This window comes from Littorina saxatilis, linkage group LG7 (genome assembly GCF_037325665.1).
Source record: "Littorina saxatilis isolate snail1 linkage group LG7, US_GU_Lsax_2.0, whole genome shotgun sequence".
Classification (NCBI taxonomy): domain Eukaryota; kingdom Metazoa; phylum Mollusca; class Gastropoda; order Littorinimorpha; family Littorinidae; genus Littorina; species Littorina saxatilis.
Window position 1 is genome coordinate 37,052,227 of NC_090251.1, and position 25,381 is coordinate 37,077,607.

A 25,381-nucleotide genomic window follows, 5' to 3' on the forward strand; every position below is an offset into this window, starting at 1 on the left:
ATCCATCTTTTCCAGTATTTAAATGAATCCTTCTTCATTTTCCAAGCTTCTGGAAATGCAGAACACAAAAGAAACCATCTTTTCAAGTAATTAAACGAATCCTTACCCATCTTCATCGACGCTGATTTCTGGGTCGAGACAGAGGTCTTCATTGAGCACAGGCATGGTGACAGAGTGGTAGCGGATGATGGGGCCACGGTACACCTGCTTCTGTACTCGCGTTCGCTTCCTCTCCAGCTCTAACTTCTGGTAGTTCTCTGTTTAAGAGGAAAGGAAATTCACATTGTTAGGAGCAAAAGTTGGGAATTTAGAAAATAAATGCTGTGGGTGCAAGGGGATGCCTGGACCCCAGCGGGGTCAAGGGGCAGAACCCCGACTGGGGTGAAAGCCCCCTGGAAAATTAGAGCATTTTGAGATTTTTGACACAATTTGGAAGGAAATGTATTCAAAATATGCAAGTGTTTTCTATCTGCAAATAGCTTCTTTTACATATCATGGGATTGGTTTGGCATAATTCTTCTTCAGTCTTGTATTCTGCTCACTACACTTCCCTCCCTTCATTTGCATGGTGTTTTTTTTCTTCTCTCTCACTGAGAACGGACAACTCAAAGACATTCCAACAGCAGCAATAACAGTACTCACCAAGACTCTTAAGGTTGATCTGTTCGGTGAGCTTAGCCTCTACCAGTAACTCCTCTTGTGTCAGTCGGCGAACGTCTTCCACATTGACGTTCTTCTTGTCCGCTATGTCAGCAATAACCTTGGCCTGCTCCTCCCGCCGTTTCTGTCGTGATTGGGTTTGTTTGGACTTGAGGGCTGTGGATCTACGCATAGACTTGCGCTCTGCAAGAAACAGGGAAGAAATGGAAACTGTACGTGTCTTTCGTGCTCGATGCAGGTTTATTTTTCAAACCAAAGAATGCTAAGTGAGCATACTGTAACACAGCCCAATACAGAAAAGAGAGAAGAGGGTGTGTGAATATAAAGCATGTTACTTCATAAGTACATATTCACTGGTCCTCCTTTCTGCTTAAAAGTATTTGGTGGTATCTGCAATGTACACCCTCCCCCCCCCCCCCCCCCCCCCAAGAGAGACGTTTGCATGTATAAATGTAACAGAAGTGTTCCTGCCACAAAATGACACGTATGCAACTAAGGTAGAATGTTCCTTGAGTTAAAACTCTAATTCTTTTACAGTCGGTACATTAAATGAATAAATCTTGTTAAGGCCAACAAAACAAAAAGGTCTGTTTACGGTAACATAGGCCCAAAAAATAGGGTCGGTAGGTCGGGATTGTTTTTTGGTTTTTTCCCCCAAAAAACCATATTTTTACGTTATTTTGCCAAAAAAACAAGATTTTTTTCTTCTTCCCCAAATGCCCAAAAAAAGTCTAGGGTCGCGCGAAAAAACTAGGGTCGGTCGGGTTACCGTAAACAGACCTATTTTTTTTTTTGGCCTAAAACTCTCAATCTCATACAAAAAGTTAACAAGAGGCGAAGCCATCAAGGCTCACGTAAGAAATCGACAAACAGTAACACAAACTCAATCACTCCGTCACACATACACACACACACACACAGAAAGAGCATAGGTGAAACTGTGCAAGAAAGCGAGACACTAGATCTAGATCTGTCTGTCTGCATGTAGCCTACTTACAGGGACACGACTGCCAACTAGTCTCGGCCCGCTCAAAATAATAATGACCGAGACTTTCAGTACTTCCTTTGCGTGACGTCTAACCCTCTTACGTCATAATGTGACGTCAATGTAATGTGACGTCTTCAAATGTTTCTACCACAGACATACACACGCACGCACATACGCACGCACGCACAGACAGACAAAGTTACGATCGCACAGGCTACACTTACGTCAGCCAAAAATCGTGTCCGGGGAGACGCACCCAAATAAAACCAAGGTGGATACAGTTGGAATATGTTTTACTGATCATTAGTAATGACATAGGAAGCAGTTTAGATGTCAGGAAAGGTTTTTTTTGTTATTTTACGGTCCCGACAAAAGTGCTTCTTTGGGTCCTTTCACGACAGGTAATAAGCTATGCTATAAAACAAACTACTGCGTCACCTGGAGACATGTATATCTGCACAGCGGGAATGTCTGGGTCTGGCTTTATGGTCTTCTTGCGCTCCTTCTTTTCCTCTACTTTAACATTCTTCTCTGCTTCGTCTTCTCGCTTGGGCTCCTGCACAAAACAAAACAAGACTCTTGGATTTTAATGTCCTTACAAAAACAAGGAAAATGGCCTTGCAGTGTGAGTTTCAGTTGGTTTAAAACATAAAATACATATAATTCACTAAAAGTTCACAATAGCACTAAAAACATCAAGACTTTCTGAGAAATCACTCACTGAAACAGACGCAGCACGCCCGCTCGCTCACGCACACACATACACTCAAGGGATCTTCCTCTCTCTGTTCCTCTTTTGGCTCCCTTTTCCGTAACTAACTTAAAAAGACCTTACTCAAGTTACTGCATTGCACACAGCAACACTCCTTTTTATATTTAGTCAAGTTTTGACTAAATATTTTAACATCGAGGGGGAATCGAAACGAGGGTCGTGGTGTATGTGCGTGTGTCTGTGTGTCTGTGTGTGTGTAGAGCGATTCAGACTAAACTACTGGACCGATCTTTATGAAATTTGACATGAGAGTTCCTGGGTATGAAATCCCCAAACGTTTTTTTCATTTTTTTGATAAATGTCTTTGATGACGTCATATCCGGCTTTTCATGAAAGTTGAGGCGGCACTGTCACGCCCTCATTTTTCAACCAAATTGGTTGAAATTTTGGTCAAGTAATCTTCGACGAAGCCCGGACTTCGGTATTGCATTTCAGCTTGGTGGCTTAAAAATTAATTAATGACTTTGGTCATTAAAAATCGGAAAATTGTAAAAAAAAAATAAAAATTTATAAAACGATCCAAATTTACGTTTATCTTATTCTCCATCATTTGCTGATTCCAAAAACATATAAATATGTTATATTCGGATTAAAAACAAGCTCTGAAAATTAAATATATAAAAATTATTATCAAAATTAAATTGTCCAAATCAATTTAAAAACACTTTCATCTTATTCCTTGTCGGTTCCTGATTCCAAAAACATATAGATATATGTTTGGATTAAAAACACGCTCAGAAAGTTAAAACAAAGAGAGGTACAGAAAAGCGTGCTATCCTTCTTAGCGCAACTACTACTCCGCTCTTCTTGTCAATTTCACTGCCTTTGCCATGAGCGGTGGACTGACGATGCTACGAGTATACGGTCTCGCTGAAAAATGGCATTGCGTTCAGTTTCATTCTGTGAGTTCGACAGCTACTTGACTAAATATTGTATTTTCGCCTTACGCGACTTGTTACCATTCCAAAAGTAGCACTTCTTTCTTCACAAAGATCTGTATCTGTATGCAAGTGATTCCTTTCTGTCACAGCCAAATACAACAGTGGAGGAGAACTCCCCCTTTAACAGCCACACAAATCTGAGAAAAGCAGGCCTTACAAGGGAGGAAGTCTTTCTTTCTTTCTTTATTTGGTGTTTAACGTCGTTTTCAACCGTTCAAGGTTATATCGCGACGGGGAAAGGGGGGAGATGGGATAGAGCCACTTGTTAATTGTTTCTTGTTCACAAAAGCACTAATCAAAAAATTGCTCCAGGGGCTTGCAACGTAGTACAATATATGACCTTACTGGGAGAATGCAAGTTTCCAGTGCAAAGGACTTAACATTTCTTACATACTGCTTGACTAAAATCTTTACAAACATTGACTATATTCTATACAAGAAACACTTAACAAGGGTAAAAGGAGAAACAGAATCCGTTAGTCGCCTCTTACGACATGCTGGGGAGCATCGGGTAAATTCTTCCCCCTAACTCGCGGGGGGAAGTCTAAAAATGAACGCAAAGAGAGAAACTAGTATCTCAAAAGGGGAGGGGTTGGGGGTGGAGGGTGCATTGTAACGTAACTAGAACTGACATTTCAGATTTGTGCAGCTGTGTAATGTGTCCCAAGAACAAGAAAAAGACAGGTTCATCCCATCCAGGTCCAAAATGGCATTCTGTATAAAAACAGAAGGTGTTAACACTCTTATTGGTTTACAAAAACAAAAAAATGACGTAAGGAGTGCCCACACATTCTTGGGAATAGCATATTAAATTCCAAGCAAACCAGTTTTTAATGGCTACAATTTAGCTACACTATCTTAGAAAAAGATGACAATTAACTCTCTGGAACGGAAGTTTTTGTATGCACAAACTAGGCCTAAGAAACCACTACCCAGTTAGGCAGAGATCACAGTATTGTACCCTAAAAATACATGATGCAAAATTGTTGCAATCTCGGGATTCAAAGAAATATTTCCGGAGCTTTTAAAATACTGGAAATCCGCCCATCGACAATGAATCTCATTCCATTCAAGATCATGTGTGCTAGCCGATACTTTACCTTGTAAGCTTTGGTCACCACACGCTTTTTCCTCTTGGGTTCATCATCATCACCGTCGCTGCGAACTTCATCATGTTCGTCAATGCTGAAGTCAGAGTCTGTAGATTCTGAGTCCGAATCTTCCGATTTGAAGTCATTGTCCTCTGCCTCCTGCAGATATGGGATCGAAAGTGAATTACAGTTTGTTTGTTTTTTTAAAGTGATGTGTGAATGAAAACATACAACAGATTAGATACATGTAATACTAATACTTTCAATGTTTACACACGTCTGCTGGTTGTGTGTACCACCATCAAAATTGTCTATGGAAATAAACAAGTTTTCTCATGTCAAATTAAGAATAGGCCTGCAGTGATGTACATTTTTCTAGCAGCCTTTAGGACAATTGTCCTGAAGACTGAAAATCAATAGGACACAGTGTCCTGAGATTGCAATTTCAATAGGACAAAAACACGACTCGTAAAACCGCATTTAAAAAGATTTTTCAGTTTAAATTCTTCCACCTTCCGCGACTGTCATGACTAGATACTCAAAGGATTGAATCACATTTCAAAGTTATTTGAACAGTTGTCGGTTTTTTTTCACTGCCCATCTGTCGACAATGTTTTTCAGGTAGGCATCTGACCGTTCTGCGGGTCCCTCAAGTTTTGCTTTCAGGATCATGTCCTGGGTTTTGACACACAATCGGTTTCTTCGAGCCGTGCACACCAAGTTCTGTGCACTGAATCCTCTCTCAACGATTTATTGCTGAGCCAATGAATGCACTCGAGGCACCATATGGGTTCGGTTTTCTTTTTTTCTTCTTGATCCAACTTGAGGATAAATTAATTCAAAGAATCAGATCCCATATGGTGCCTCGTTCACTCAACAAACTGGTCACACGCAGTGCATACTTTCGCTTGGCAAAACCGAAACCAGCTTTCCTCACGCAGTGTTTACTTTCGCTTGGCAAAACCGAAACAAGCTTTCCTTTTGAAAATTGAACAGTCCGCATGTCCGCTTCATTGTCAAAAACGATCAGACCCTTGACCACTTCTTCTGTAGGTTAATCGGACCTGTGTCCTGCTGGGGTTAAAGCTATAGGTCCTGGGGAAATTGGATCGGTCAGAGACCGGAGACCGACTAAAATGTACATCACTGGGCCTGAATGTGCAGTTCAATTTCAACTTCAAGACAATGTTACCATCATTTTCTTGCATCGCTTTTATGAACAGTGTATACCAATTATGACACTTGCATACATGTGTAATAAAAACTAAAACAATCACGTACTGGCCTGAGGTGAAAGTGAAACAACAAATTAAAAAAATTCTAGTTTAATGCATATAATTAGAAAAAATAATTACAATCACATGCCTTGAGACCACAATCCACTACCAGGCAAATTAAGTAACATTGTCTGGATAAGAAAAACAAACACATCTAATGGTGGTATAAATATATATATATTATAAGTTACCCAAACCACTGACATCAGCGACTTAACAAAGGACTTTCTTATAATCATTATCATATGTACCTCTTCAAAGCCGCCGTATGTAGTTTTGTAAAAATCGTCTTCATCTTCAGCCTCCAGCATTTGATTCATGCGACTGCCTGCATTGCTTCGTTTTGATCTCTCTGCAGCCATGTTGCCTTATTTCGTGCAACTTTGCTCAACTGAAAGAAAATTAAGCTTGGGTATAGTTGATTTTGCAATTGAATTGTTCATCGTTTCTTTGAAAATCGGTCTGCTGTTAAAACGTGTAAATATTGTGTGTGTGTGTGTGTGTGTGTGTGTGTGTGTGTTTGCACATGTGTGAGACCGAGAGGGCGAGAGAAAGAGAGAGATGTGCGTGTGTGTGTGTGTGTGTGTTTGTTTGTGTTAGTCTGTGTCAGTGTGAGAGAGAGCGAGAGGGAGAGAGAAAGAGAGAGAGAGAGACTCAGAGAGTCAGACCACAGGCGGAAGGTATCGTTCACTGGACCACTACTTCCATAGAAAGACTAGTCTTTCTATGGAAGTAGTGCTCCAGTGAACGATACCTTCCGCCTGTGGTCAGACTCAGAGAAAGAGAGATTCCCACAAACATGCAGTGGAAGTTGAAATGGGATTGAGGTGACAAAAAGAGCCACTTTCGAAACGAAAACTCCCTTTATATATGTCTACGGTATACGTCAATTCTCCAGAAAAGTAGAGTACTTATGACATGTGAATTGCAATAATGTACGCACCTTTTGTTAGCTTCGAACTCGCTGCTTGAAACCAGAGGAAGTTATGTAAATTTGGTTTCCCGAATTGAAGAGTTATATGGGCTCGATTATCTCCCTTTGTCTGGTATGCCGTGTCTCTCGCGGGTTTTAGTTTTACACGCATTTTTAATATTTATTCCCCACCTTTAGCGTGAGTGTGAGGGATAAAAGTATGGCCGGCGGTGTTACTTTTTCTTGGTCGTGTGGCAGCAGAAGTGTTGTTTTTGTTGTTGTTGTTGTTTTTTTGTTGCCGTTGTTGGTCACAATGATCTTGATGTGTAAAGCAGTGGACAATGGAATATTATCATTCTTGGTTTTTTTCCCGGGCCACACCCCCCCCCCCCCCCCCTCTTCTTCTACAAACAAATCTGTTCGTAGACGGTTACTAATGCAATATGGTCTCATCAGAACAGTTAGAACGTCACGTCCACTTAGTTTTCTTCCGCTGGCCGGAAACTTTGGCAATCCGTTTGTAAAGAAATACAGTTTTTTGTTTTGATCTAAATTATGCTTTATTTTAGTAAATAATGTATTGTCTACAAATTATTTTGTTCTTGAAGTTTGCAGCAATTGAATAAATAACATGGCATCTTTGCACATTCTGCACAATGTGTACAAAGAACCACTGACAAGGGCATTCCATGCAAATTCGTGTTGTTGTTTTTTATATCAAGTTTTTTTTATACTCCATTTCAGTTGTTTTTGTGTGTGTTGTAGACCTTGAGGTTCTTGGAAAGTAATGAGCGAGAAATGTGACAAAAGTTATGACTTCTGTTGGTATTGTGAACATGATTGTGGTCGATACAGTCTGGTGGAGCACTGATTTTTTCTTTTCTTTTACTAAGATCTGCTCTTGTTCCTTTTCAGGCGCAACAAACAACAGACAGAAAGCACTGAGACGCCACACATGACAAATTTGCCTACTAACTTTTGCGCCATGACCCAGACTTCAAAAGTAGACGTTCAGCCTGAGGCCTTCTTTCCAGACCTTGTCGAAGGCTTTCCCCAGGTCTATCCAAACTGTGATGGTCAGTTTCTTGTCTGGAAGCGCATCCAGTGACAATCTCTTGAGTAAGGTATGTTAGGGGGGCCGGGTAGCTCAGTTGGTAGAGCATTGGACTTGTGATCCTACGGTAACTGGTTCGAATCCCGGCCGGGACGGACACGGGTCAACTTTATGTACAGACCCAGAGATGGTATCCATGTCCCAACCCCGTCGGTGTCACCACAGTGGCACGTAAAATACCAGGGTCATTCTGCCGTAAGTGCAGGTGGCTGATTACACCTGACACGCACACACCTGGGTAGCGCGGCTCGTGTTGCTGCTAGCTTTCCACTGAGAGAAAGCGACTCGAATTTCCCAGCACTGCATGGGATAATAAAGTATATGAAATGAAAATGAAATGAAAATGTTTTTCCTGGTCCCCGGTGGATCTGTGTCGTCGGAATCCAGCCTTGTTTGGAGTGAGGATCTCCTACTTGTCCAGGTAGCAGTGCTGAGGTGCACGAAGCGAAACGGTGGGTGGAATCCAAACGGGTGAAAACAAACCGCTGAGTCTGATTTGTTGAAATCACAAAAATTCTCAATTTCAACCAATCCAACACAGCGGCTGACTCCCACCCGGTTGGTAATTTTCTCGTGCACGGGCTCGGCCTTGGTGAGCTTTGTGTTGATGAGGCGCTCCAGTAACTCCTACACAGCTGGTCAGACTGATGGGCCTGTGTGCTCTCTGCCTTGGGTTTGTCTTTTCCTTTCTTGTGGATCGGGATCATTCTGGCTTCCCTCAATATGTGTTAGATTTAAGACGTTTTCCCAGCTGGCATTGAATACTTTGAGTGGAATTTTCTTACCTTTTGGACATAGGTGCTGGAGAAGCTCGTTTGATGATGCTATTTGGTTCAGGTGCCTTTTGGTTCTTCAGCTGTTTGAGTCCATCCTCTAGTTATTCTATCCCGAAGTCTTTCTTTATCACATCATCACCGGGTTCGTATGTGTTGCTGATACTCTTTCTCCACTTCTCTCTTCCTGTCCTTCTGGGACGTTCAGTGTGCTGATGGTTTCAAAGGTGTTAAGGAAGTGTTCTGCAGCCTGTTTTCCAGTGAGCTTTTCCTCCTCATGTTGTAGGACTATTGGTGCTCGTGCTTGTTTCCCATCATCCATGGCTCCGGGTAGCTTCCGGAGTTTGGTTCCGTCCACCTCCAGATTCAGCTGGGTGAAGGCTCTCTTATCGCCGTTGTTTTGGCTTGCAATGCTATTTTTGTTTTTTGTTTTTTAGGGCGAGTGTGTGGGTAATGTTTACATACTGAAGTTTCCTTTGAGCGCAAGTTTGTTATTGTGCATCTGTATGCAAGAGTGCTGGTCTCTATCTCTATGTCTGTCTGCTTGTCTTTCTGTCTAATTTGATAGTCTGTCTACCTGGCCACTGTCTGTCTGTTTGTTTGTCTCTCTCTCTCTCTCTCTCTCTCTCTCTCTCTCTCTCTCTCTCTCTCTCTCTCTCTCTCTCTCTCTCTCTCTCTCTCTCTCTCTCTCTCTCTCTCTCTCTCTCTCTCTCTCTCTCTCTCTCACTCGTATTCCTTTTCACATATATGTGTAATTTCTTCCGTCCTTTTTTGTAACGTTACATGGGTCACTTATGATTTCACATTAATGCAATAAAAAAATTTCCATTCCAGAAGCTTTATTTGACTTCTCAGTCACGTAAACACCAGCTAAATACTGATCTCTATCTATCAAGTTTAGCAGCTTCTGTTTGGATGAACTGGCTCCACTTTCTCTTCCACTTTCTCATCGCTTCTGCCTTCTCCCTTCTGTCCATAGCGCTGTACCTACAACATAGACAGATGGAAGAAATATGAATCTGTTTTAATGAGTGTTAGGTTCTGTATTACAGTGTAACCCCCCCCCCCCCCCACCCTTTACACCAAAAGATTATTCGTTACTTGTGAAAGCAGTCTTGTTGAAGCCTGGGTTGTCTGAAAACGGGTGTTGCAACGTGTATGGATGACATTATACAGGGAAAGGGAAAAAAAGGAAGACGACGATGACGATGGTGGTTGTGGAAGTGATGATGATGATGATGATGATGATGATGATGATGATGATGATGATGATGATGATGATGATGATGATGAAGGCGACGACGACGATGATGAAAACGGCAAGCCGGAAGACAGCTACGATGATGATATTGTAACATTCTCTCCGCCCTCCCCCTTAAATAAATCACCCCCAGCCTCAACCTGGTTTAATCTCTACTGCTATTTAACTCTCTAAAAACCTACTTGATAGATCTGATAAACAAAGGTAAGTAATTGATACTTGTATAATGATAACTTTGAAAAACGAAAGAAATCGGTACTCACCAACACAAAAGACAGCACAGACAAAGACAAAGTCGAATTTTCGCCTATGGAGACTTCTTCTGGACAACGAATACACAGAAAAAGCAAAAAACAAAAGCAGCACAAAACCAAAAAGGGGTTACAATATGGAGGAAACCATAAAGGGCTAATAATAACTTGATAATCGTATTTGGTAGAATTAATGGCCAGTTGTTTCAAGGTGGCCAGACCAGCGTCTTTGCAGGTCAGTGTCAGGAAGGTGACGTAGAAGTCATGTGATAAACAAAGGGAAGTAATTGATAGTACTGGTATGATAATAAATCGTACTTGATAGAGTTAATGGCCAGTTGTTTCAAGGTGGCCAGACCAGCGTCTTTGCCGGTCAGTGCCAGGAAGGTGACGTAGAAGTCATGAGACAGGGGCAAGGCGTCCCAGACGGCCGGATCGTCCGAGCTGATGACCACGGGCAGGTTATCGGCGATGAGGCTGGAGGCCGGATGGTTCCTCAGGTCTTCCACCAGCTTCAGCACCTGGGGAGGGACATGTAGACACAGAAACAGTCACACACGTCAGAAGAACCCCGACAGGTACGTTCTTCTGAAGTAGTGCTTCCCACGGACGCTCAGCATAGAGGGTTCCTGAATCCTCAACTTTAATTTGTATGGGGGAAAAAGGAAGACGACGTTGACGTTGACGATGGTGGTGGTAGAAGTGATGATGATGATGTTGCTGCTGCTGCTGCTGCTTCTGCTGTTGCTACTTCTAGTGCGTATATGACACATGGACGCACAGTTTGGGGAGCCTTGGTGAAGATCTTAGCTAAGAGTCTGTTTTGGAACCAAGAGTCCCACAGAACTCCCAGTACAGACGGCTTAAGAATACTGAAAAGGGAAATACGGGCACATAAAAAGTACTCGTCAAAAGAAACCCGACAGTTGTGTTTTAGTGAATATCTTCCACTGGAAAACAGGTGAGACAACAATAGTCGCAGAAACAAGAATGTAACTTTAATTTTTGTGTGTGTGTGTGTAGGTCCCGCAGAGTAAATACGCCAAGCCCCATCTCGGAAGCTCACCAGCCTATCAAACCTTCTAAGGAAAAGAAGCATGATGTCGTTTTTCTTGTCCTGTTCATTTTGAAAAATACGCAGTTCAAACGTCAAAACAATCGTAAGCCCTCAGATTTCAGAAAAAGAAAGAAGGAGAGAGAAAGAAAGAATAAAACCAAGATTGGTAAGTTAATGGTACGTTGAATTGGCCAAATGAAACAATGTTTAGAACCTCGATCTTTTAGTCTTTAAAAGAAAGAATAAAACCAAGATTTGTAAGTTAATGAAAAGTTGAATTGGCCAGATGAAACAATGTTTAGAACCTTGATCTTTTAGTCTTTAATAGTGGACGAACAAGATACACAATTAAGAGACCAATACTGAGGATGCGAAGAGGAACTCTTAGCTTCAGACGTTAATCCACATAGAAATGTACTTTTCTTTAACTTAAGACAGAAATGCACTGACCTGGTTCGAGATTGGGCTGACCTCTATTGCGATGCCATGTTCTTTGACCTTCTTCAGCAGAAGTGGGTGATTATGCAGAGCATAACCGTGACCGATGCGCGTGGTGTTGAGCAGCACAGCATCTACCAGGTTAAAGTCCGTGTCCGTCTCCAGCCACACTGACCACACATGCACGTGAGAGACAATGGTTTAATAAGTTATGGAAGCGCCGAAGGAGATCCCGAAATTTGTTTAAACCACACAAAAACTTCGTCTAAGGCACTACAGCAATAAAAAAAAACTGCCATCATAACTACCCCACAACGTTTGTTTATATCACTATCTTCTGACAATTCATGGAAGCAGTATGGCACGTAAAAATCTCCTTCTTCAACGCCAACACCACCCCCCCCCCCCCCCCCCCGCCCATTTTCACATCACACTCCAACCTCCGTCCCAAATCTGACCTGCTTTTATGGCCCGGTGTCACGAACTGAAAACTCTGCCTGAACAATCCTTCTCATTGCGGTCAATGCGCATGCGCTAACATGGGGAGATTAATCAGGTCGTGAACAACCTAACCCTAACGTGACCCTAACCCGTACCCTAACCCTTACCCTAATCCTAACCCTAATCATAACCCTAACCCTAACCCTAGCCCATGGTTCGTTCAGTCAAAGGGTCGCATTTTTTAAGTCCAAGATTGGCGCATGCGCATTGACCGCAATGAGAAGGATTGTTCAGCAGAGGTTTTAGTTCGTGACACCGGACCCAAGCTCTCTCAATGATAAAACCCGTCCCAAATCTGACCTGCTTTTATGGCCCGGCCCTAAGCTCTCCCCATGACAAAACCCGTCCCAAATCTGACCTGCTTTTATGGCCCGGCCCCAAGCTCTCCCCATGATAAAACCCGTCCAAAATCTTACCTCCTTTTATGGCACCAAGCTCTCCCCAGGGTGGAGGGGTAGAGCAGGGCGTCCTTGAAGTCGATCAGCGGGTGGATTCTATTCTCCCCCTCCCACCCCTCCCCCTTCACTAACCCCCGCCCACCCAATCCAAAACTTACCTGTTTCTCCGGCATGGAAGTAGTAGGGCAGGTGAACCGGAGGGTCCAGTGTGGAGGGGTAGAGCAGGGCGTCCTTGAAGTCGATCAGCGGGTGGATTCTATTCTCCCCCACCCCCACCCCTCCACCTTCACCAACCCCCGCCCACCCACTCCAAAACTTACCTGTTTCTCCGGCATGGAAGTAGTAGGGCAGGTGAACCGGGGGGTCCAGTGTGGAGGGGTAGAGCAGGGCGTCCTTGAAGTCGATCAGCGGGTGGAAGGTATCCTCCTGGCCGACCAGGTCCACCCCCACGACCAGATCCGAGTTGTTCTTGTACAACTCCACCGCCTCCTGGATGAAGCTCATGATCGCAGCCGGGGGCTTGCCTCTAGAAACAACACGGGAGTTCAAATTGTGAGGGTTTGCTCATTATTTTAACTTGATTGTGTATGCTTTTTACTGGAGGTCTGAGTACTCCCACTACTAGGCCCAAGTTGTTCTTGTACACCTCTATACTTACTTTTCGAGTGTATACTGCATGAGACACAAACAATGCCACACGCACGTGCACTTCAATATAATTCGTTTGTTTTGTCGGGAACTTACCTGAAAGTGGTAACGATAAGTTTGGCTCCGATGAAGTCTGGGTTGTTCTCTTCAAACTCTCTGAAGACAGGTCTGTAAGCATGTCTCAGTGACCATTCCCTTGGATGAACTGTGCCGTTAAGTTCATACAGCTGAAAGATCAATGGAAAAATCGATCAACTATCCAACAGGACATAACTCATGTCTCTTAACAACAACAAACACGAACAATGAAGCGTGATTAACCATTCAGTCAAGCACGGAAACCAAACACACGATTGGCGAAGCTATGACAGTCGAGCACTAACACACGTCCGATTCGCTCACCGATTTACCTTTGAAACACTTCCATCCCCTTAGTTCGAGGTACTGAACCGATGCTTATGTCAAATTACCTTTGGAAGACTTCCACCCCCTTATTTCGAGGTACTGAACAAATGCTGATGCCGATTTACCTTTAGAAGACTTCCCCTTATTCCGAGGTACTGTGAACAAGAAACAATTGACAAGTGGCTCTATCCCATCTCCCCCCTTTCCCCGTCGCGATATAACCTTCGTGGTTGAAAACGACGTTAAACACCAAATGTGACCCTCCACCACGGAATGAGTCGCATGTCACCTTTGCATGATTTTCACATTTTTACATTTTCCTAAAGAGTTTTTTATGCTCTATCCAGTGGTGAAAACCATTTTAGAAAAGAGCGAAAACTGTTTGAGTTATAAGCCTGTGACTAAGGTGACCCTCACACTGTTACCAGACACTCTCCGGACTTATATTAAGCCTAGCGCAGAACCGCGCGAGGTGACATGCGACTGATTCCGTGGTGGAGGGTCACAAATAAAGTAAAAGTTAATGTAAAATTCCGAGGTAGAAAAAACGATTTTCCTTTGGAAGACTTCCACCCCCTTATTTTGAGGTATGAAAACGATACAAACTTTGATTTACCTTTGGAAGAGTTCCACCCACTTATTTCGAGGTATGAAAACGATACCAACGCCGATTTACCTTTGGAAGACTTACACCGCCTTATTTCGAGGTACTAAAACGATGATTAAACCGATTTACCTTTAGAAGACTTCCCCTTATTATTCTGAGTTACTAAAACAATGCTTCAAACGATTTACTTTTGAAAGCATTCCACCCTCTTATTCCGAAGTATGAAATCGATACCAACACCGATTTATCCTTGGAAGAATTCCACCCCATTATTTCGAGGTGCTGAACCTATCCTTATGCCGATTTACCTTTGGAAGATTTCCACCCTCTAATTTCAAGGAATGAAAACAATACTAACGCCAATTTACCGAGAATTTCATCCCAATATTTTAATATACTAAAACGACGCTTAAAGCCACAGTAAGCCTCCCGTAAACCATCACAGATACTGTCAGGCTGTTACATACAGTACAAACACCCTTTCATTTAAACACTCACCGCTTTTGAACATCCTAGGTGTCCTCCGTAAAGAGCGAGCAATTTTCAAATAATTTATTTTTGCGTGGTTTATCTTACCCCTGAGCCATCGCGAACCCGTGTGATCCCGTGTGATCCAGTTTCCTTTTTTCACAATGTAGTCGTCAGTTTGTGATTTCAATGGGACTAGCTGTGAGCTTCGTCGCGATATAACCTTCGTGGTTGAAAACGACGTTAAACACCAAATAAAGAAAGAAAGAAAGCTGTGAGCTCATCTGCAATAGCACGTTATTGTGTACCTCTGAATCTAAACGCAACAAACGGCTGCGATTCACACGAACTAGAGCGATGACAGTTGACTGTTCAGAGGAACGGGCGCTAGGCAGAACCTTTGTCTGCTACGAGAAAGACGGTTTGCGTGACACGTTACCGGGCTTTTCTTTTTTCAAACTTTCAAAACTTCGAATTGTACTGATCTTGTCTTGATGAAAAAAGAATTCTTTTATGATTTAAGAATGTTTGTGTAACAAGCTGTCAATTTATTATATACATTTTAAAAGTTAGTTCTAGCGCCAAAACAAGGCGCCTGATTTGCTGATCAGAGGGTCCTCGAAAATAAATTCTTTGAAAATTGCTCGCTTTTTACGTAGGGCACCTAGGATGTTCTCAAGCGGTGAGTGTTTAAACGAAAGGGTGTTTGTACTGTGTGTAAACGCCTGACAGTATCTGATGGTTTACGGGAGGCTTACTGTGCCTTTAAAATGATTTACCTTTGGAAGACTTCCACCCACTTATTTCGAGGCATAAAAACGATACCAACTTCGATTTACCTTTGGAATAGTTCCATCCTCTTATTTCGAGGTAATAAAATGATGCTTAAACCGATTTACCTTCGGAAGGCTTCCTCTTATTTCGAGGTGTTGTACGCCGTCTGCCAAGAACTGTCGGAGCGCCTCTCGCATGTAGTCCTTGAACACTGGCCTGTAGGAGATGAGATCGCCAATCATGCCAAAGTACTTCTCGAATCTCTCCCATACGGCGTTGATGTCCGGGTAATCTTCGTCAGGCTCCAAGCTCACCAGCGTCAGGTTGTTACGTAGGCTGTTAAAATAATGATAAAAAAAAGTCGCGTAAAGCGATATCAAAACATTTAGTCAGTCTGTCGACGCACAGCAGCTTGTGTCAAAGCGCCGGTCGATCTACTCCTTTATCCTTCTTGTACCATTTATACTAGTGAATGCTAGTAGTAACAGTACATGGAGGATATATGAGTAGATCGACCGACGCTTTGATACAAGCGCCTGTGTGTCGACCTAAACATCAGAAATGAATTAAACATTCTTCATCGACACTATGTACAGGCTGACCGAAACCCGTCGTCCGAGAAGGCGCAGTCTCGGTATAATGTACACACGGGAACTTATTTGCATAAAACAAATCTTTGATGTATATATTCAAACATAACATATTTATGTCTTTTCTGCGATCAAGAAAAAACCTTAATTCAACGAAAGTAGTTTGATTCTGTTGTTGCGATTTAATTCGAGGTCAAGTTCTAATTAGCAAATCAATTAATTAATTTTTAGGCTTTGAGACTTTGCAATCTAGTCCGGACATAGTTAACAAAATGTTTAACCCAAAAGAAACACATAGACTTTTCATACAACCAATAAAATCGCGGTGCAAACTGCCGAAGACTATTATGCTGGACGTCAATGAAAATTAAACTTACGAATAAAAAGACCGAACAAGATAAAATATTAATATGCTGACTGTTGGCAAATGATAACACACATGTCGAGAAAAAGGATTATCAGCATGAGCCGGCTGATATCATTTTTGAGACATGTCAGTTATCATTTGCTAACAGTCACCATATTAGAAATAACAAATTTTTTACCGTCTATTTTTACCAAACGAAATTTCGAGCGAGTCCACGAATTAGACGGAACAGCCGCAATTATAGGTGGATCGTTCTTATCTGATTATGCCTGTCAGTCAAAGCATTCTCGTGACCTGGGTCAGCCAATCAGAGTCACTCACCTGACGTGATTAATATTCACAGATCAAATGCGTTCACACAACAATCTTACAAGATAAATCATGTTGAACAGTTGCGTTTCAGTTGCTTCGATATCTCTTGTCCAACTGAGAGCGACATATTTTGAAACGATGCCAGAGAGAAAGGAAATGACGTAAAGATATATTTGACGTTAATTAAGAGACGCAATTTCACTTGAATAGTCAGAACTTTGTCAGCTTCTCTCCCACCTTGAAACCAACAACCTCTGCAACCCTCTTCAGTCAGCGTATAGGGCTGGCCACAGCACCGAGACTGTTTTGCTTCGTGTTGTGAATGACATTCTTTCTGCTCTGGATAATGATGACCTATCAGTTCTGCTTCTCTTGGATAACTCAGCTGCGTTCGATACGATCGATCACTCTGTTCTGCTCTCTCGTCTCGAATCTGTTTTTGGCATTCACTCTACCGCTCTTCACTGGTTTAGTTCATATCTACAGGGCCGTAGTCAGTATGTGTCTGTCAATAATCTCTCATCTCCTCCATCTCCTCTCTGTTTCGGCGTTCCCCAGGGATCAGTTCTAGGCCCAGTTTTATTTGTACTATACACCACTCCTCTCTCTGCCGTCATCAAGCAACACGCAGTCAATCACTACCTCTTTGCAGACGACACACAACTCCAACAAGCATGCAAGCCTACAGAAATCCAAGCGGTGACGCACACTCTCCAAAACTGCACTTCAGATATTAAATCATGGATGACAAACAATATGCTCAAGTTAAATGATGACAAGACTGAATTTCTTCTTTTCTCTGGAGCTTCCTGTTCGACCACTTCCCTTCCAGCCTCCATCACAGTAGGTTCTAGTGACATTTCTCTCTCTGATAGTGCTAGGAATCTTGGGTTCATCATGGACTCCCACCTCTCAATGAAACAACACATCAAAAAAGTCTGTCAGACATGTTACTTTGAGATCAGAAGAATAGGTTCCATAAGAAAATTTCTCACTGTTGATGCCACTAAAACTCTCGTTACATCCTGCATTCTGTCCAGATTAGATTACTGCAACTCCCTTCTCATAGGCTGCCCTGACTCCACTCTCCAACCCTTGCAAAAAGTACAACACTCTGCTGCACGTCTCATTTTCAGAGCACAGCATCGACAACCCTGCACTCCTCTCATGAAAGAACTTCACTGGCTTCCTGTATCTGAACGTATTAGGTATAAAGCTGCCTGCTTCTGCTACAATATCATCTCTGAATCGGCACCTGCCTATCTTTCTGAACTGGTCTCTCTCTACACTCCCTCTCGCACCCTTCGTTCTTCTGATGATGCTCGACTTCTCTGTCAAGGTCGCTTTAAACGCAAGGCTCATGGCTTCCGCACGTTTTCGTATTATGGACCTCAGTTATGGAATTCACTCCCCTTTCAATTACGTCACTCTCCATCCATTTCATCTTTTAAGTCCAATTTGAAAACTCACTTGTTCCAACTACACTACGGATAGTTCCTTAGTATAGAGTCTGGGGATGTGAGATGTGCATGATGTGTTGTTTGAATCTGACAGTGATTGTATGATTTTTGTATACATGTATTGTTGTCCCGCGCTTTGAACTTTTGATAAGGCGCTTTATAAATGCCCGTTATTATTATTATGTTATTATATAATGACATTTTGAAGTGAGTGGGTGTGCATTTCAAACGCAGTGGGTGGGTGGTGCCTTGCCGTTCTGTAAAGCGCCTATACTGACAAAAATGGCTGTTCGGTATTTTTTACATAAAGAGTGTAGTATCTGACAGCATTTAAAGTGTCATTCTTTAGAATAAGTCAGGCTGATATTGTTAATTCCAATGTTTACTTTGTCTTGTTACTATTTAGCGTGATCCACAAAGAGGGTCCCTGCCTGAACGTTATAACATTTAGAGGGTCACCTAGAACCAGTCCTGATTGGTCAAAAAAGCCATAGGTGCACTCGAATGGTAATAACGTGCCATAATGGTGACACAGAGGCGGGGCGTGGATACTGTCTCTGAGTCTGCACATAAAGTTGATCCGTGTCCATCCAGGTCCGGATTTGACCACAAGGCCAAAGTGTCATCCCATGTAAAACTCCTTGGCAGATCTGAGATACATGTAGTGAGCAAACGTTTTTTCAGGGAAGGATTGTGACCTTCTGACTTGGAATAGTTCACTGACTGGCCATGCAGTCTACATGTAGACATACCTCAGATCAAATTCTGTCGTTTCTGAAGCACTTAGATTATTTCTGTGGTCAGACATCAGTGTCCACGTACATTCTGCACACATAATAACAACCATTTGTAATGTCTGTCTCAAAAGAGTAAAAAAAAAATTCAAAGAAAATCATGCAGCTTCGGCATTTTCTTTTTCTAAAAATGGAGCCGTTTTATCTGAATCATATTCTTCGTTGGCCTTACCCACCCTACCACCACAACCTCCCCCCCCCCCCCCTTTCCCCCTACGCAAACTCGTGTGTTTTTTTCGTGTGTTTTTTCTCACGAATGAGCTTTTACGTGTATTGTTGTCTCTTTCCCGTCCACGCCATTTAGACAGTCACACTCCGTCTTCGGGGTATACCTGGATCTGAAGGCGCAGTGTCGTAGAAATGCAGTTTGACGAAGAGGTCATTGCCCACGCACATGAACAAGTTGGGCCGATACGTAGAGGTTACATGCCGAGTCTCAGTGATTATCAAAAATAATGGTCGAAGTTAGCGGATCATGAAAAATGCGAGCTTTAGCGAGCTTTTTCATGACCGCGAACTGAGACCATTATTTTTGATAATCACTGAGACGAGGTGTGTAACCTCTTTATTCCTCCTTTCTTCAGTTATTCAAAGAAAAGAGTTTTTTTGCGAAAGTTTGATCGAATCCTATTCTCTCAACCAGTCAACCTGCGCAGGCGATCGATTAATGCGCGGTTGTATAGTTCCGTGCAAATCATTCCATTCTGTTAACACTTCTTGTCAGTTTTCCTATTTTAGGCTAAAATCAAGTACACAGATATGCTGTTATTCTGCTGTGGCGGCAAAGGCAGATATTGTGTGTTCTGTATATGTTTTGGTATCGCTTAGGGTAATGTTTTTTCGTCAAATGGGACCAGCAGACGAACTTTTGCACCCGTGTTCCAACGTTAAAAACTGTATGAAGTTCAGTTTTCCGGGGAAAATAGTGTATGAAACCCCTTTATGTTGTTTAAATTGATGAGATGTGTGCATTTGGTTGCGTGTGATCTGTTTATTAAATGAAATATTGTTGAAAACTGACCGTCGGATTGCAGTCTGTTGTCGAAGGAACTGAGTGAAAAGAAGGGGAACTACTCTTGTCGCTAGACAAAGTATGAGTTACTTGCCTTGGGAAATTGCTTGTGATGAACGGCTTGAGCCACGGCAGATGAGATTCAGAAAACAACCGAACTCATGGATTTTATTTGGAGATTCATGTGTTCAGGCCTGTAGTTGTTAATTTAAATGCGGTATGTTTGTATTGTTTGCTCCAGAGATGTATACTTCGTACATTAGAGCGTTCTGAACTTTTCAGTCGCAAAAAGTAGTACCGAAACAGAACAACCTCTCAACCCATTGCACTATCGAGGATTCAGGCTGTTGCTGGGTCGTTATTTGTTTGGTTGCTGGGTCATTATCGAAAAATAACTACCCCTACAAGTTTACAGAGGTAAAGAAGCAGAGGGGGGAATAAGTGACGTTTCTGACCACCCAGTCCAGACTGGTCAAGGCCGTCTTGTGAAGGTGCAGAGCTCCCCCTAGAACAAGAACAAGAACAAGAATTTATTTCGCCATATAGTATAAAAGCCATGGGTAATTGTCCTGGTGTGGAAACCCTCATGCATCCATACACTCCTTGCATAAACGAGAAAAAAAAGAGAAAAAAATCTAATAATAGGCTAAGGACAACGACAACAACAACAACAACAACAACAACAACAACAACAACAAGTCAAGGACATCACCTAAGATGGACAGTGATTGATGGTCATAGGGATTATCTTTGGCATCAGAGCAGAATGATAATTCCTCTGGTTTAAGTCGAACCGCTTTCCCTGCCACCGGGGGTGGCAGTTTGGCGGGGGGAGGGCCGTAGTCGGCACACTGGGAGTGGAACTTCACGAAATGGCTAAGGCCTCTAGTACGATAGTTTCTCTCCGGATTGACGTACAAACAGCGTCAGCTAGGCCGCTTTAAACTTACATACGGATAACGATTCATATCCCCAGTTTCTCATGTTGGTAACCACTGGCTATTTGTCAGATGTGTCGTTCTCACACATTTGAACGATGCTGTTGTGCGAGCCGGTGTAACACGAGAAAATTACTCCCACGAGATTTTTACTCCGGAGTAAACATTTCGTACGAAAAAGTTACTCCCTTTACGAAAAAAGCACTCCCCCATTTCACGAGAAAATTACTCCCCAAGACAGGTGAGTTCCGAGTAAACATTTCGTACAAAAATGTTACTCCCCTGACGAATAAATAACGAATAAATTACTTCACCCAAACACAAGCAATTTAACTTCCCATGCCAGGTGTACGAAATTTGTACTCCCTTGTCCCCTGTTAGTCTTGGTGGTGGAAGGGTTGGAAGGAGGGTAGCGCGACATTCGTGTGCGCGAGATCACTTATTGGCAATATCCCTTCGCCCGCATCCCATTTTTGCGTACGAGATTTTTACTGGAAGTCAAATAAAAATGGGGAGTAAAAATTTCGTGGAGGGAGTAATTTTTTCGTGCCTAGGGGAGTTCTTTTCTCGTACAAAAAGTGTACTCGGAGTAAGAATTTCGTACGAAATATTTACTCCGGAGTAAATTTTTCGTGGAGTAACAATTTCGTGTTACACCGGTCAAAATGCCCTTTGGTTGTCAAACCACGTTCTCTTTTTCTTGTTACCAACCTTTTTCCGCGCAAACTGTTTTGCGTTCCGTACCGGAACCACAGAATTCTGTGACCGGAACACACCTTGGAGATGAACATTGATTATTTCTGATTGGACAATGATGCCGACGCCCATGTGTGTGCGCGTGTGTGTGTGTATGTGTGTGCGTGCATGTGTGTGTGCGTGCGTATGTGCGTGCGTGTGTTGTTTCTTTAGCCACTACTGTATAATTGCCGCCTGCCCGGACAACTATCACATGCCGGATTTCCGACTTCAGGCGTGGCCACATGTACCGATGAATACTTTATGGAATAAGATCAGTGCAATCACATGGTTAGCAAGATGTGTATAGATATTCAACCCAGCTGATTATTTTTCTTTTTTTTTTACACGGCAGTGCTAACACCACATGACTAATCAATCAATCAATCAGCCCTCACCTTTCGGCATCTTCTGGATGACCTTGAACAGATTGGTGGATTCCATGTCACGACGTGACGTCATGAAGTTGATGGCGGGCGCGAAGGACGTGCCGTTCGTTCTGGCATCTTCGATCATCTTGCCTTTTTCCTCCAAGATGAAGCGATTCACTTTCTTTTCTTCGTCAGTCAGCCAAAGCAAACAGCTGGACGAACCCCCTCCAATTCTCATCTTTTCCTCCTCAGAGATGAGTTCGACCCGCTGGTTCGCGAAGTTTTGGTCAGCAAGTGCTATGCTCAAATCTGGAGTCACGGTGACCATGACCAACATTGTCAAAATGGCCGCGATGCAGCAAGACAAACTTGCGTGAAGGATGACGGGAGCTGACGCCATCTTTAAAACTTGGGAACCTCTTTAGAAGTCACTAAGAATAGAAAACGAGTTTCCATCAGAGATAACTTGGGAACCTCTTTAGAATTCAATAAGAATAGAAAACGAGTTTCCATCAGAGGTAATCCTAGGATTTACAGATTAATAGTTTCAAATCCAAAACCGGTTAGTTATTGTATCAAATAACAAAAGGAAAGTAATCGCTCTTTCTGTATACGATATAATAATGTAATGGAGTAAGCGAGAGTTGTACGGAACAACACAAGGCTGACCCTGATCTGATAAACAAATGGACGTAAGCGCTCTAAATGCATACAGCATGACATTGTGTATTAGAGTAAGTGAGAGTTATTCGGAACCAGTCCAGTCCTGGTACCTGAGAGAATAAGAAGCATTGAAATGAACACCTTTTTTTCAGGCTGACCCTGGTTTACCCAAAAAATTGTTCAGCGGATTAGCATGGAGTCCAACAAATAAATTGTCATTCTGCTGTATATAAGTGAATCATTGACATACACACGTTTAACACATTTAGAACAGTTTGTGGAATCCGTCTGGATCGAGGTCAAATTAAAAAAGGCACCTCCAATGCTTATTGGTTTCTGCTATAGAAATCCAGCAGAACGTGTAAACTGGACGGACAAATGTTCACATATGTTAGATGCTGCTTTGTTAGAATCAAAAGAAACCATTCTCTTAGGAGATTTTAATATTGATTTATTAAAACAAAATAAACCATGGTTAGATATGCTTAACCTTTATGATCTCAAACAAGTCGTGAACACCCCTACTAGGGTTACTGCATCTACAAGCACTTTGATAGATCATATCTATGTTTCTAACACCCGTAACATTGCAGAAGTTTGTGTTCCAACCAGCGGCTGTAGTGATCATTTTCCTGTTTGTCTCACGTGGTCAAGAAAGGGTGTAAAAATCCTCAAAGTTGGTCACAAGACAGTAAAGTACCGCTCCTTTACTAAATTTAACGAGAACGCCTTTCTTGTAGACTTAAGTAATTCTTCTCTCTCTGATGTTTATAATTATACGGATCCTGATGATGCAATAACACACTGGATAAATGTCTTTACAGAAATATACGATAAACATGCCCCGTGGAGAATTATGAGAGTCAAGCAAATAGTAAAACCTAAATGGTTTGATACTGAATTACAAGATGCTATTGGCCATCGTGATTTCTTAAAATCAGTTGGCAAGGAAGCAGAGTATAGAGAACAGAGAAATAAAGTAAACTCACTTAAACGAACAAAAAAGATCAAGTACTTTCATGACCTAGCGTCATCAAAGCAAAATTCAAAGAATATATGGAAAGCAATAAATGAACTTACAAATAAAACGATTGCCAGTCATTCAAGTTGTGTTAAGGACATATCCCCTGATGATTTAAACACGCATTTTTCTAAAATAGCTGAAAAAATTATTACAAATGACAAATCCAATTTGAACAATTTGAAAGTGTTAGAAGAATATTGTGAGTCAAAACAAGTTTCAAGTCAAGCGAATATTCCTCTACTTACAGTACCTGAAGTTTTTACGCACTTACACACCTGTTGCGCTATGTAAATGCTCATTTATTATTATTATTATTATTAAGCAAACAGGCTCCCGGGGAATCGACGGCCTCGATGGTAGGATTCTTAAATTGTCAGCCCCTGTAATTTCTGAAACACTCACTTACCTTTATAATCTTTGTTTAGACAAAACTTATTTCCCAGTCGCCCTGAAACAGGCTAAAGTCATTCCTCTGTTTAAATCAGGTGATAAAAAAGACATCAAACCATAGGCCAATTTCAATATTGTCTGTTTTATCAAAACCACTTGAAAAACACATTAACAAACATATTCTAACGCATCTTAACCAAAACAATTTATTTCACCCTAAACAATCGGGTTTTAGAGCTAACCATTCCTGCCATACTGCCTTAGTTTCTCTTGTTGATCAATGGCTGGAGAAAATAAACGACAATGAATTCTGTGGTGCCATTTTTGTTGATTTTGCTAAAGACTTTGACGTTACTGATCACACGTTATTACTGAGAAAATTTGCATTGTATGGCGTCGGAATCGAAACTGTCAAACTTATTAGTTCATTTCTCACCGGCAGACAACAAACTGCATGCAAGAAGTAAAATACGGTGTACCACAAGGATCGGTTTTAGGACCCCTCCTCTTCTCTATATACATTAATGACCTCCCCCTACATATTCAAAATGAATGTGAACTTTTTGCAGATGACACCACAATTCACTCCAGCAACACAAATGTAACTCGCTTATCAGAATCACTTCAAAGGATTTTAAACCAGTTGACAGAGTGGACTGAACTAAACCATATGTCTCTTAACCCAAAGAAAACCAAATATATGGTCATAACAACAAGACAAAAACGCCAGAATATTTGTTCAGCTGGTCCTGCTTTAATGATAGATGGTGAAATAGTGGAAAAAGTCGACCATCACAAACTGCTGGGTGTTAATATCGATAACAACTTGTCTTGGTCAACCCACATAGAGCAACTTAGTAAAGTGGTGTCAAAGAAAGTGTATCTCTTATCTAGAATTAAACACTTCCTGAACTGCCACACCAGAAAGTTATTCTTCATTGCTCATATTCAATCTGTTATTGATTACGCATCCACTCTATGGGACTCCGCAAGTGAAAATTCCTTAAAACCACTCAGCAGATTACATAAAAGAGCGCTAAAAGTAGTATTACTAAAGCACACTACCCTCACAGAGTTAGACTACATACATTTAGGGATCTTACCTCTAAAGTCAAGACTGCTTTTTAACAAAGGAATCTTTATGCATAAAATTATATCCGAAACTCTACCCCAAACCATTTGTTCAAAGTTCTCTTTGAAGAATTCACACCACCTTATGAAATTTAACACTCCTCTTCCTAGGATAGACTTATTTAAGTCTAGTCTAGTTTATTCAGGTGGCCGTCTCTGGAACGCTCTTCCGAATGCCTTACGGGAAGCTACCAGCACAGATTCTTTCAAAAACAAATATATATCCCATTTAATGAAAATAGTATATTCTTGATTCT

General features: G+C 41.9%; 2 protein-coding genes and 1 long non-coding RNA gene across 5 annotated transcripts in view; all 3 read right to left on the bottom strand.

Annotated features, from left to right (window-relative positions):
* LOC138971372 (vacuolar protein sorting-associated protein 72 homolog) overlaps positions 1-6,744 on the bottom strand; it is a 9,262-nt gene extending 2,518 nt beyond the window's left edge. For both annotated transcript variants that reach the window (XM_070344101.1, XM_070344102.1), the window contains exons 1-6: positions 6,673-6,744; positions 5,981-6,120; positions 4,462-4,611; positions 2,087-2,204; positions 643-843; positions 107-257 (exon numbers count right to left, since the gene is read on the bottom strand). In XM_070344101.1, coding sequence (XP_070200202.1) covers positions 107-257; positions 643-843; positions 2,087-2,204; positions 4,462-4,611; positions 5,981-6,091 — 731 coding nt within the window. In that variant the 5' untranslated portion in view covers positions 6,092-6,120; positions 6,673-6,744. The remainder of the gene's footprint in view (positions 1-106; positions 258-642; positions 844-2,086; positions 2,205-4,461; positions 4,612-5,980; positions 6,121-6,672) is intronic.
* The window catches only part of LOC138971386 (uncharacterized), a 124,775-nt gene that overhangs the window by 87,803 nt on the left and 11,591 nt on the right, over positions 1-25,381 (bottom strand). The window lies entirely within an intron of this gene.
* LOC138971366 (adenosine deaminase AGSA-like) overlaps positions 9,352-25,381 on the bottom strand; it is a 30,807-nt gene continuing 14,777 nt past the window's right edge. For both annotated transcript variants that reach the window (XM_070344094.1, XM_070344093.1), the window contains exons 2-11: positions 21,944-22,347; positions 20,314-20,377; positions 19,193-19,275; positions 18,819-18,891; positions 15,463-15,673; positions 13,180-13,310; positions 12,756-12,961; positions 11,549-11,706; positions 10,360-10,562; positions 9,352-9,516 (exon numbers count right to left, since the gene is read on the bottom strand). In XM_070344094.1, coding sequence (XP_070200195.1) covers positions 9,414-9,516; positions 10,360-10,562; positions 11,549-11,706; positions 12,756-12,961; positions 13,180-13,310; positions 15,463-15,673; positions 18,819-18,891; positions 19,193-19,275; positions 20,314-20,377; positions 21,944-22,316 — 1,605 coding nt within the window. In that variant the 5' untranslated portion in view covers positions 22,317-22,347 and the 3' untranslated portion in view covers positions 9,352-9,413. The remainder of the gene's footprint in view (positions 9,517-10,359; positions 10,563-11,548; positions 11,707-12,755; positions 12,962-13,179; positions 13,311-15,462; positions 15,674-18,818; positions 18,892-19,192; positions 19,276-20,313; positions 20,378-21,943; positions 22,348-25,381) is intronic.